Below are 12,155 nucleotides of genomic sequence, written 5' to 3'. Positions count from 1 at the left end.
AAGAGCCCCGGAGGGTGATTTATTGCCCACACACTGATCACACGTGCTCGGAGGAATGGTGCTCGGTGCCCGTCTCCACTCGGTGCTCGTGGGGTGAAGTGCCGTGGTGAAGATCCCTCTCCTGGGGTGCCGTCGGATTCTGTGAACAGGGAGAAACAAGCATTAATTTCGCCTGGAGCTCCGTTGCAACTCCCCTTGGGTGCCTCTTCTCCTGGCTTTTATGGCCGGCGGGAACGAGCTCCAGGTGCGCCACTCATCACGCACAGGTGTTGTGATTGTGTGATCAGTGTGGAAGCGGCGTTTCCAGGGCGACGCTGATCTGGACCCGGGATACTCGCCACAATATATAACCCAAAATTCCAGAAAAGAATCAAGAATATGTTATTTGTTCATTCTCTTTAACCTTTTTTTTTTTTTAAATTGACTAAAGTACAAAGAAAAAATGTACGTTTATGTTTTCACTGGCCAACTCCATTTTATTTAGTAAATATAGACAAATTTTTTGATTTTGATGGCTGCAACACAGTCCAAAAAAGTTGGGACAGAGGCATGTTTAACACTGTGTCACCTCAACTTTCGTTTTAATTACAATGTTTAATTGTTTGGGAATTGAGGATACTAATTGTTAAAGTTTTGCAAGTAAACTTTTTGTCCAATCTCGCTTGATACAAGACTTCAGATGCTCAGCAGTCTGTGATCATCGTTGTCTCTCCTTTTCATGACTGGTCATAAATTTTCAATAGGAGACAGATCTAGACTGCAGACAGGCCAGTCTAGCACATTCACTCTGTGTGCCATGCTGTTGTAGCACATGAAGAATGAGACCTGGCATTGTCTTGATCTAATAACCATGGACTTGCCATGAAAGATGTCATCTTGATGGCAGTATATGTCTTTGCACAATTCCAATATATGCCTCCATGTCAATGGTACTTCCGCACATATGCCAGTCACCCATGCCGTTTGCTCTGCTGCACCCCCATACCATGACAGATGTTTGCTTTTGCATATGTTGCTGATGAAAGTCTGGATGGTCCCTTTGGTCTTTGGGACTGAGAACTCGATGTCAATTTTTCCCAGAAACAAGTTGAAATGTGGACTCATCTGACCACAGCACACATTCCCACTGTCTTTTCTGAGTTGAGCTCTGGCCCAGAGAACCCCACGGCATCACTGCATAGAATTGATGTATAGCTTTTTCCTAGAGTAACAGAGATGAAAGATGCATTTATCGATGCAGCGGCAGACTGTGTTAAGTGACAGCGACTACAGCGACTATAGAATTCTCTCCTAGACCTACACAGACTAAGATTTCTCTGGATTCCCTGAATCTTTTCACATTATTATGTATGGTAGTCGGTGAAAGACCTAAATGCTTTGGAATTTTGCATTGAAAATTTTGTTTTTGATTTGCTTGACACTTCTCTCATGAAATTTGGCACAAAGTGATGAGCCATGATCCAACTTTGTTTGCAAAGACTGAGATGCCTTTTATACCCAAGCATGATACCCTCACCTATTACCAATTCACCTGCTTACTGTGAACTGATTCAAAACAGTTTAATTTGGATATTTTATAACCTTTTCAGTTTTACTTTGCCTCAGTCCCAACTTTTTTGGAGTGTGTTGCAGCCATCAAAATCAAAATTCGTTTATATTTACAAAATACACTTAAGTTGGTAAGTGAAAATTTTGGATTTTTTTCCAAATTAAATACAATTTTAAGAAAATTAACAAATCACCAATTCTTGATTTTACTGCATTTTACAAAACTTCCAAACTCTTCTGGAATTGGGGTTTTGGTGTTGAGCACTACTATAAGGTTAACCCTGCCTGGTTTAAATGTTTGAAAATGACTAACAGTTTAAAACATTAGAAATTTAGAAAAGTAATCAAAAAGTAATCAAATGTAATCAGTTACATTATTTTAATAAAATAACTTGTACTTATTACTTATTACAATTTAACAGGGTAACTTGTAATATGTAACCTATTACATTTCAAAAAGTAACCTTCCCAACACTGTGTATAAAATTATAGTGGATTTGGGCCTCCGCCATGACACTCGCTGTGAGAAATACTGCAAGCAGAGTGATACAAACGGTGAAACAGTTGGAGTTCTATTATCACTTGAATATTGCGCTCCACTCAGCCAATCAGATTCGAGGACCAGAAAGAATATATTACAGTTAATTAGCCAAACAAACACAGATTACAAACCCATTTTGAGAAACGCACTCACACGTTTCTCATAGTGATGGTTGGCACAGTCGTCATCGCAGTTGACACATGATGTGGGATCCTCTAGTCTGGAAGGTTTGAGACAGAACTGGGAAGATGAACTGGGAACAATGCATTACACATATCAGCATAGCAGAGAGGAGTACTGTAGGCTCGACAAGATACATCTCACTGGTTGCTGACATGCACTTATCAACTATAATGACAGGATTTGTGTGTGTGTGTGTGTGTGTGTGTGTGTGATTGTAGGTAAGTGGTTGTGTGTTAGCTGAATGTATGTGTGTGTGAGAGGGGAAAATGGCCATGTGAGGAAGTATGCGGAGACAGGAAACAAAGACAGACAGAAAGAGGGAGAGAAACACAGGATCCCAGGGAGAAGGTGTCATTCTTGATAGATGACATCCCATGAAGATTGTCTAATGAAAAGGTTCCCAAAGTAACTCTCACCTTGCTGATGGTACTGATGAAAGCAGTATGTGACGGAGCCCTGTGACTATACTGAGAGAAAGAGAGAGACTGTGAGTGAGATAAAACACATTGTTTTTCTAATCAATGGTGTCTTATCATTTATGAATAATCATAGATTAGTGTGTGTTCAAACACTTACGGTTCACAAGTCTGAGACAAGTATTTGTATTATATTAGTATTAGTATTTAGTTTAGTCTCTCTTTTACTTTAATGGCAGCAGCACTGGAGCTGCATCAACTCTATAAGATGTGTAAAATCGGATGATTATGTGATCCAGCATGATTTGGAAGAAGATCTTCAAAGGAAGAAGAACATGACTGTCCATACAAAGTCACATGATTAGTGTCACACATTTCCCAGTTTGATTAGTGGCCTAGAAATAGTGCATAATCTATTTTTTTTTTTTCCCTATTTCTTTTACATCTGAATTTCACATTTAAGTTAAATTAAATGTAATCTTTAAATTTAAGTTTAAACTTAAACTTAACATTTAAGTTCAAGTTAAAATGTGGCTTATTTTTAGATCACACTGTATACACTACAGTTCAAAAGTTTGTAAATTAATATTTTTATTAAGCAGAGATATATTAAATTAATCAAAAGTGACAGTAAAGACATTTATAATGTTACTAAAGTTTTTTGTTACTATTATTAAAAGAATCATGAAAAAGGTAACACAGTTTCCATAAAAAAATGTAAGAAGCACAACTGTTTTCAGCGTTGTTAATAAGTAATGTTTCTTAAGCACCAAGTCATTTTATTAGAATTATATGTACAATTATATAATTCATATAATATTTACATTGCATATGGAGTATATAACAACAAATTGAAGTGGTTGTCAGATGGCGAAGTACCGTATCACATCCATCAAAAAGGCATGTCAACTGTTTTTGGGTCTTTAGTATTACTCACACACTAGCTTATCCAGAGGCATATTCAGTTTACAGACATTGATACTTGCTATTCATTTATCTCTGCTGGTTTCAGTACATTCCTACAACCAATTATTTGACCATTTTTGAGGAAAGAGCACTTAGGATGAAGCAGGCCTAGGTATATGGCAAGAGTTTTAGATGGTTAAAGTTTTCTGCCTGTATAAAGTTGTTCTTTTGGCAGGCACTGTCCTATAACACTTCCATGAACTCAACCTCACTGTTTTTCGTCCTGTCAGAATAAAAAAAATAGTGTATTTTTCAGTTAAACATTGTCTCTTGTAGTCTTGCAATCTTCTGTTAAATGTGTTGCTCCAAAAACATTTGTCTAGCTTGTTTCAGAGCTCATAGAGACAAGCATATAAAACATTTTCTTTGAAATACTCCATCCCTTGAGCAACATGATTAATCTGTTTTCTATGCAACATTGTATAATCTCATAGCTCAGGGCTTTTGTGGAAAATGTAAACAAGCTTGATACAAGACTTCAGATGCTCAGCAGTCTGTGATCATCGTTGTCTCTCCTTTTCATGACTGGTCATAAATTTTCAATAGGAGACAGATCTAGACTGCAGACAGGCCAGTCTAGCACATTCACTCTGTGTGCCATGCTGTTGTAGCACATGAAGAATGAGACCTGGCATTGTCTTGATCTAATAACCATGGACTTGCCATGAAAGATGTCATCTTGATGGCAGTATATGTCTTTGCACAATTCCAATATATGCCTCCATGTCAATGGTACTTCCGCACATATGCCAGTCACCCATGCCGTTTGCTCTGCTGCACCCCCATACCATGACAGATGTTTGCTTTTGCATATGTTGCTGATGAAAGTCTGGATGGTCCCTTTGGTCTTTGGGACTGAGAACTCGATGTCAATTTTTCCCAGAAACAAGTTGAAATGTGGACTCATCTGACCACAGCACACATTCCCACTGTCTTTTCTGAGTTGAGCTCTGGCCCAGAGAACCCCACGGCATCACTGCATAGAATTGATGTATAGCTTTTTCCTAGAGTAACAGAGATGAAAGATGCATTTATCGATGCAGCGGCAGACTGTGTTAAGTGACAGCGACTACAGCGACTATAGAATTCTCTCCTAGACCTACACAGACTAAGATTTCTCTGGATTCCCTGAATCTTTTCACATTATTATGTATGGTAGTCGGTGAAAGACCTAAATGCTTTGGAATTTTGCATTGAAAATTTTGTTTTTGATTTGCTTGACACTTCTCTCATGAAATTTGGCACAAAGTGATGAGCCATGATCCAACTTTGTTTGCAAAGACTGAGATGCCTTTTATACCCAAGCATGATACCCTCACCTATTACCAATTCACCTGCTTACTGTGAACAGTTTAATTTGGATATTCTATAACCTTTCCACATTTATTTTGCCTCAAAATCAAAATTTGTTTATATTTACAAAATACATTTAAGTTGGTCATTGGAAATCTTTGGAAATCTTTTCTTTGTACTTTTGTCAATTAATATATATATATAAAGTTCAGGACTTGAGATAGAACAGAAAAATGATGTTAAAAATAAGATTATCCAGTAATAGTAGAATAGGCATCAACTTCTGGTCTAGATTGAGGCCATTCTTAATCTCTAAATTTAGCACTCAGTCATTGTGTCTTTCCTTTACCACACCAATTAAACCCCCATTCCATTTCATCCTCATCTCCAATGAAACAAGACTGCACAGCTACAATGCAAAGTGTGCAATTCCCACCATAAAACAGACATGGCCTGGAGAGAAAAACAAAAAAGCAACAGAGGCGTAATGTTATGCATGGCCTTGAAAAGCCTAGGAATCTTGAACAAGCTCAAAAGACCCAGCCGCTCTGGGATGGAGGGGGTGGTGGGGGAATGCAGGGTCTGGGGCCCAACCCGTGGGACATAAAAAGTAAACGAATGACCCCTCTCACTCTGTGTTCCCGATCTGTGCTCTAATTGAACACAAGCATGGGCTTATTTGTCCAAGAGAGCATACTCGCGCTGCCATTAGTGAGCGGATTGGGCTCATCTTCAAACAGCGGTCTTCTCCGCCGAGTGAAACCAGTGTCTACATCAAAGGTCCGGCGCTCACAAATACCCCGCCACTGGCTAGTCCGAATCAATGCTGTGAAACAGCTCGCTCTACCCTTACTCCCCAATCTCTACATCTCTCTTTCCCTTAAACCACTCTCCAAATCGCCTTCATCTGACTGCTGCCAATGCAGCTTTCTTAAATTCTCCCATTCCTCCAGCTTGACACCATCTTTTTCTACTCACAGTTTTGATACACGGATACATGGCAGTTCTGCAAATTCTGAACTTGCCTGAAGACAGATTTCTCCATTCCAAGGTTTTTATTAATTGCACAGCTTAAAAGTACTCTTACTTCTAAATTCTCAAGACCAGTGAGTAGAAACGGCTAATATAAAAGAAAGCGCTCACCATAATGGCGTTGAGTCCATGGGCTTTCCAAGTTGCCACCTGTTTTGCCCAGCCCACTAGGAAGGGGCTCCCCACTGTCATACTCCAGTGCATAATCATCCTCTTCCTCCACTGCTTGACCAGTACCATCCTCACCTGAATCTACATCTGCGTAGCCCCAAAATAAAGGCCAGAAAAGCTTCTTCCCACCCAGCCATTCTACAGTAGAGGAAGGAGAAGATGTAGACCAGTCATTACTCCATTCCTTAACCAGGTCCATGTCCACTTCCATGGGTGGGTCATTCAACACCTCGATGGTCACCTACAACCAAGGATGCAAAGTACACAGGGACTAAATCACTGAATTATAATAGGATGGAACATTGGGTGTTATTTTAAGAACTTAAAACACACACAGCTAATGAAGGCAATGAAGACAAATCATCCTGTAGGGTGGCGTTCATGTGCGTTCAACTCGTAAATACGATCTATCCGACATGACTTGAACGCACCATAAGTCTAGAGAACAGTAAGTGACAGTAAGTTTCAGCGGTGAGTCACTGGCTCAATATCAAATCAAGCAGAATTACTTCCTCGTCATCTCAAGATCAGATTACCTATTACACTTAATTACATCCAATCAGGAGTAATGACTCACTATGGATGCTGATGAATCCACTTTGGATTACACAGGATTAGACATTAGCCTCAAAGTAGAGAAACACGGTAATGGCTTATTATATCCGGGCTGGGATATTATGACTTGCCCGTTCAATCGTCAAAGGTATTAGAAGAGGAACTCACTACCATCATATCACAAAGCATTTCACAGAGATGGCTACTAACTTGAGATGTGTGCTCTTGCATCTGCTCACCTGAATATTCGGGTTTTGGGAGCCAGTGTCAGCATTTGCAAGGTCTGGAAAGTTTTTGAGGTCTAGGACAAAGGGTTTTGATTCTTCCTCGGGCTCAGGCTGTGGTAGGACACCTGTTGCGTGATGCTGGAGCAACCTGTGTTGGTGGGGATGTAGGTCTGCCAAATCATTCTGGATCTGGTTCTGCTGGTGCAAGAGATTATGGTCAATGTCTCTCAAAAATGTCTGAGGATGTGTCTGATGAAAAACAAACGGAACCAGCAGCGAATTAGTCTTCAGAGTTCTGACATTTCTGAAAATTTGGAACATCTACAGTGACCTTCATTTGTCAAACACAGGATTTAGTTACTATTATGATATTTCCTGCATATGGTCACACAGTTGATAATGACTTATTAGAGGTATACAGTAACTCTCAAGTGAAAAGGATGGGATGTTCCTTAATGAAAACTTATAATAAGTCAACTTGTACCCATTTTCCACTGAAATTGTGCTGATGTTCTTGCTCGCTTGGGGACCTATAAACATTTATAAGAACCAAAGTTTCTACTGACTTGAGAGCCGAACAATGAAGTAACTGTCCATGTCACTACCTAACCTGTCAAAGCCTTTGCATTTGGCTTACAAATTTTAACTATTCTGCTTGGCCTGCAGATAAGACACTCAGGGGTATTTGAGCTTCTCTGTAAGACTTATTCTAAAAATTAATTGGTCTTTTCTTCCCGGAGGTCTCAACAAGAGGGGCTGAAAGACTAGTTGCTGTCACTCAGTAAAGACTCTTAACATAGACTAACAGAGCGAGTTTAATTTCCTAAGTGATCGGAATAGAAACCAAATCTCGCCTTATATCCTTTGCCTTCTAGAGGCCATCTCTTGTCTTTCTTTGTATTGTTAATTCATTGTAAAATTGTCTTTCCTCCCTGTGGAATGTGGCCTGTCCTGCCAGTGGGCTTTCTAGCCATCACAAACATATGGCATGAATTCCAGAATCCAAAACAAAGCCTTAGCTAGCGAAAGACCATACGATACACACACAGCCCCAATTGAGCTCATTGGTGAGACACATGGACACAATCAGCTCAGACACTTTATGTTGGGGCATTTGGGAAAGCAGTCTGCAGTGCAGCCTAGATTTATGTGACCTCCAATATCAAAGTCCCAGGACCATGCCATTTCCAAACCAGTGAAGAAAAACAATAATCTAAGACCCCCCGTTCCCTTTCCCTTTGACGACCCCTGCCCCACTTGTAAAAACAAAAGAGACATTTATTAATACAAAGCTGAGTAGCAGGACCTTTCTTGGAGAGGTTAGACGTGGCCCCCTTGTGCACAAATATAGCATCAAGGAGACCAGAATGCAGGAAATACCACATTAACACAGAAGTGGGGCTAAAAAAACAGTTTAGGAGCTGAACTATGACCCCTTGAGAGAGAGTGAAACGAAGTGTTTTTTGACCAGTATTATGTAAGGCCTCACCAACCCCTTTACCATTTTGTGGTAGAGTAAATAACTGATTATTAAAAACTGGATATAGAAATATCAGCATTAAATTGTAATAAATTCCTTCATGATCACTGTTATTAGCAGTGTTATCTCTAACACTGTCAACCATGTTACCTCAGACTCTTACTTTTCTGAAGACATAGTTATATCCTCAGCATACATTAAATTGTATTCATTTAGCTTAAGTGACACAATGTACATTATTAATGCTTAAAGACTTGAAATGAATAAAACCTGCTCTGTTTGTGCTTTTGGGTCTTTCAGAAGAATAACTGCTATGTTCCATGGTGCATGGTGCAGTTTCTTCAACTATGGGCAGTTTTGTATGAATCAACAAAAGTCAGATCCACAAATGATTTTTTTTTTTTCATTATGAATCAGCCTATTGCATTTGGAAATGCGTAGTGTAAATTATTTTTAAAACAAAATGGCCTGATGCATTTGTCATGCTATGGTTATACAGCATTTTGTATCCAAATACATGTATCCACATACACACAATAACATATTCGGTAACACCTTATTTTAAGGTGTCCTTGTTACACGTTACATGTACTTACTATTATAATAACAATTAATTATGCATAATTGCATGCAAGTAACCCTAAGCCAAACACAAATCATAACCCTAGCCATATAGTAAGTACATGTAGTTAATTAATATTACTCAGTACTTATATGTATAATTATACTGTAACAAAGGACACCTTAAAATAAAGTGTAACCACATATTCACCCATTCTAGTACAGATTGTTTGGAAATTACGCAACAATACTACTAATACTAACAATACTCAGTTAAAAATTATATTTACATACTATGTTATTTAACATTACATGCTATTTAAAGGCTGAAATATGGGTCTGACACAGAGGCAAAACAATAAAATTGACCCATACAGCACTTGAAAAGTAACAATAAATAAATAATAAAATAACGATCCACTTGTACTTACCTCTAAGGAGTCGCCGTGTCTGGATCTCTCGTGATGCCTCACAGGGAAGCTGATCGCGCGCTCTATCCAGACAGCCAGCAGCACAGCTAAACGTACCCATAAACTTTTACGCACTGCGAGCATTTTGCACAGTTGCGTATCTGTCCGCTAAATACCGCTAAAATATGAAATGCGCAATAGTTGTTCAGGAAGCCCTGTGTATTTTCCTCCTGGCGAAGATCTTTAATACGCTGTTCTACATCTTCATCCAAACTTCATTAAAACTCGCACAGGTACGAACATTTTTATAAATTCAGACAGATAATCCTCACCTGTTCATTCCATTCACAAATACACTAAATGCGACTTGAAACGTCTTGCTTCACTGAGTCTGTCTATGTGGACTGATCGTCTCTCAGTTGAAGTACTGCAGGTCTCACTCACGCGCTGCTCTTCAGTCCGCACCAGTGCATCCTTATTCAACTATTACTAAACTTTCGCTTCTCTTCTTCTGTTAGATGGCACTGAATCATTACTGACACGTTACTATTGAAATGGGAGTATCTCAGATACCATAAGGAAGCGAAAGATATGTGCACTTGAGCTGTAGAGCTGTGTGCGCAGCAGTGATACAACAGCAGGGTGGTCTGATCTCTAATGGTCAGCATGGGAGGAGAATCATTTATCAGAGCCAATGATGCTCATGCATCTGACAGGTGTGTGCGAGGATTCGTTTCCGCTTAGGTGAGAGGGTTTGTGCCATTCAGAACTCAATTCACTTTCAGTTGTTTTAATTCCAATTCATTTCCTCCTAAGTTTGAACTGAACTTCAATCAAGTTAGCAAAGAGGATGTTAGATGGATAAATCATATTTGAATTTAAGAAAGTATAGAATTTGAATGAACTTTTTTTCCAAGTACATTTTTAAATAATTCACCTCATGGTCCAGTATAAATCAGCCATAAATACGTGACATATTTATTATGTTACATATTTATGGCCAAATTATAAAGAATATATATCACCCTGAGAATAGTGTTTTTTCATTTTCTATATACAATTTTTTTTTTAAATCAGTGAAATCATCAGACGCAAAGCCATTTGTTAGAAAAGAGTACATTTGTTTTCTATAGTGCATAGGGATATGCCGGTATCAAATTTTCATGTTGCGATTAATTGATAATTTTATCACGGTATGCGGAATTATCACGATATTGAAATTTAGTTAAAAAAGTGCTGTCATAATACAGTATAACAGGTTTAATAACATTTTTCTTATAACAAAAATAACTGAACATTTAAATGCAATAAAGCAATACAGAAAAATGTATAAAGTTAAAAGTTTTAAACAGATTAAAGTGCAAAAGAACTATAAAGACCAATAGGTATCACTTTACAATAAGACCTCATTAGTTAAACTTAGTTAATGCATTAACATTCACAATAAGCAATAGCTACATTTGCTACAGAAGTTATTAATCTTAGTTAAAAAATACAAGTCTTAGTTCATGTTAGCTCATTAAATAACACAGATTTTAACAACCTGTTATTAAATATTAGAATACCTAAGATTAATGAATGTTCAGAAGAATTTTTCATTGGCAGTTTATGTTAACTAATGAATTAACTAATGTTAACTAATGAAGCCCTAATGTAAAGTGTGACCGAACAATAAAGAATCAAAACACTTTCAAACAATATCTAGGGCATGTTGTAGTCCAGATTAAAATGTAAAAAAAGATTGAAAATAAATAGCCTATTAAGTCTAAATATGTAAGTATTTGGCGCTGTGATGAACATCATAGCAAATACACAAATCTGAATGGCTATTTAAACATGATTCAGAAACAGAAAGTAGTGCAGCTGCTTTGTTTACAGGGTTTCCGGGGTAACGGCTGCATTTAAATGAATTATTATTATTATTATTTCTGCAGTTTAGCGCCATCTGCTGTCAGAGAGTGAAAGTGCGCTTTCATCCAGAGCGTCTCTCACATGTTCCGCCATGTGCTTCTCGTCCGCACTTGTTTACATCAGAGTGCGCACGCGTCTTTCACGCAGCATACAGCGGTGTTGTGCATTTTGACCAGTTGATGGGAAAAGTATTCTTAAAATGCATTCAAAATTCGGAATAATTTGTAATATATAATTATTCACGGTATTTAGAAGTGCCCACGATAACAATATCGTGCATATTCATTACCGTGATATATCGCATTACCGAATACCGGCACAAGTCTACATATGAAACATTCAGGCCGTTTTCTAGCTGTTCTAGTTTCATCCTTCATATTCTTCACACATTGTAAAAAATTATATATTAAAGGGTTAGTTCACCCTAAAATGAAAATTCTGTCATTAATTACTCACCCTCCTGTCGTGACTCATGTCAAACCCGTAAGACCTACGTTCATCTTCTGAACACAAATTAAGATATTCTTGATGAAATCCGAGAGCTTTCTGACCCTCCCATAGACGGCAACTCAACTGAAATGTTCCCAGGGTACATTATCAGCGCAGCGGCAGACGTTCAAACTAATATCACGCGTAATTTATGTCTCTTTGATGATTGGTTGATATTAGAAGGAGGCTAGCCTTAATTTTATTAACATTAAATCGTCCTCCTCCCATTTTCACCTCAAAATGATGGGGAAGCTGTTGCCTCCCCTGCCTCCCCCGACGAGCCGCCACTGTCAACAATTCCTCTCTTCCTTGTCAGTAGGGATGGGCGATACCACTTATTTTGTTTTCGATACGATACCGATATTTTTCAAG

At 38.4% G+C, this 12,155-nt stretch overlaps 1 protein-coding gene across 3 annotated transcripts in view; it reads right to left on the bottom strand.

Annotated features, from left to right (window-relative positions):
- Positions 1-9,891, bottom strand: part of LOC107728349 (isthmin-2) — a 15,816-nt gene extending 5,925 nt beyond the window's left edge. Inside the window, exons 1-3 of one of the 3 annotated variants that reach the window (XM_016538487.1) lie at positions 9,405-9,891; positions 6,945-7,181; positions 6,091-6,391 (exon numbers count right to left, since the gene is read on the bottom strand). In XM_016538487.1, coding sequence (XP_016393973.1) covers positions 6,091-6,391; positions 6,945-7,181; positions 9,405-9,527 — 661 coding nt within the window. In that variant the 5' untranslated portion in view covers positions 9,528-9,891. The remainder of the gene's footprint in view (positions 1-6,090; positions 6,392-6,944; positions 7,182-9,404) is intronic. The other 2 variants (XM_016538488.1, XM_016538489.1) reach the window with 2 other exon arrangements.
- Positions 9,892-12,155: the final 2,264 nt, after the last annotated feature.

This window comes from Sinocyclocheilus rhinocerous, unplaced genomic scaffold (assembly GCF_001515625.1).
Source record: "Sinocyclocheilus rhinocerous isolate Xijiao unplaced genomic scaffold, SAMN03320098_v1.1 scaffold277, whole genome shotgun sequence".
Lineage (NCBI taxonomy): Eukaryota > Metazoa > Chordata > Actinopteri > Cypriniformes > Cyprinidae > Sinocyclocheilus > Sinocyclocheilus rhinocerous.
This window is presented reverse-complemented; position numbering and strand designations above follow the sequence as displayed.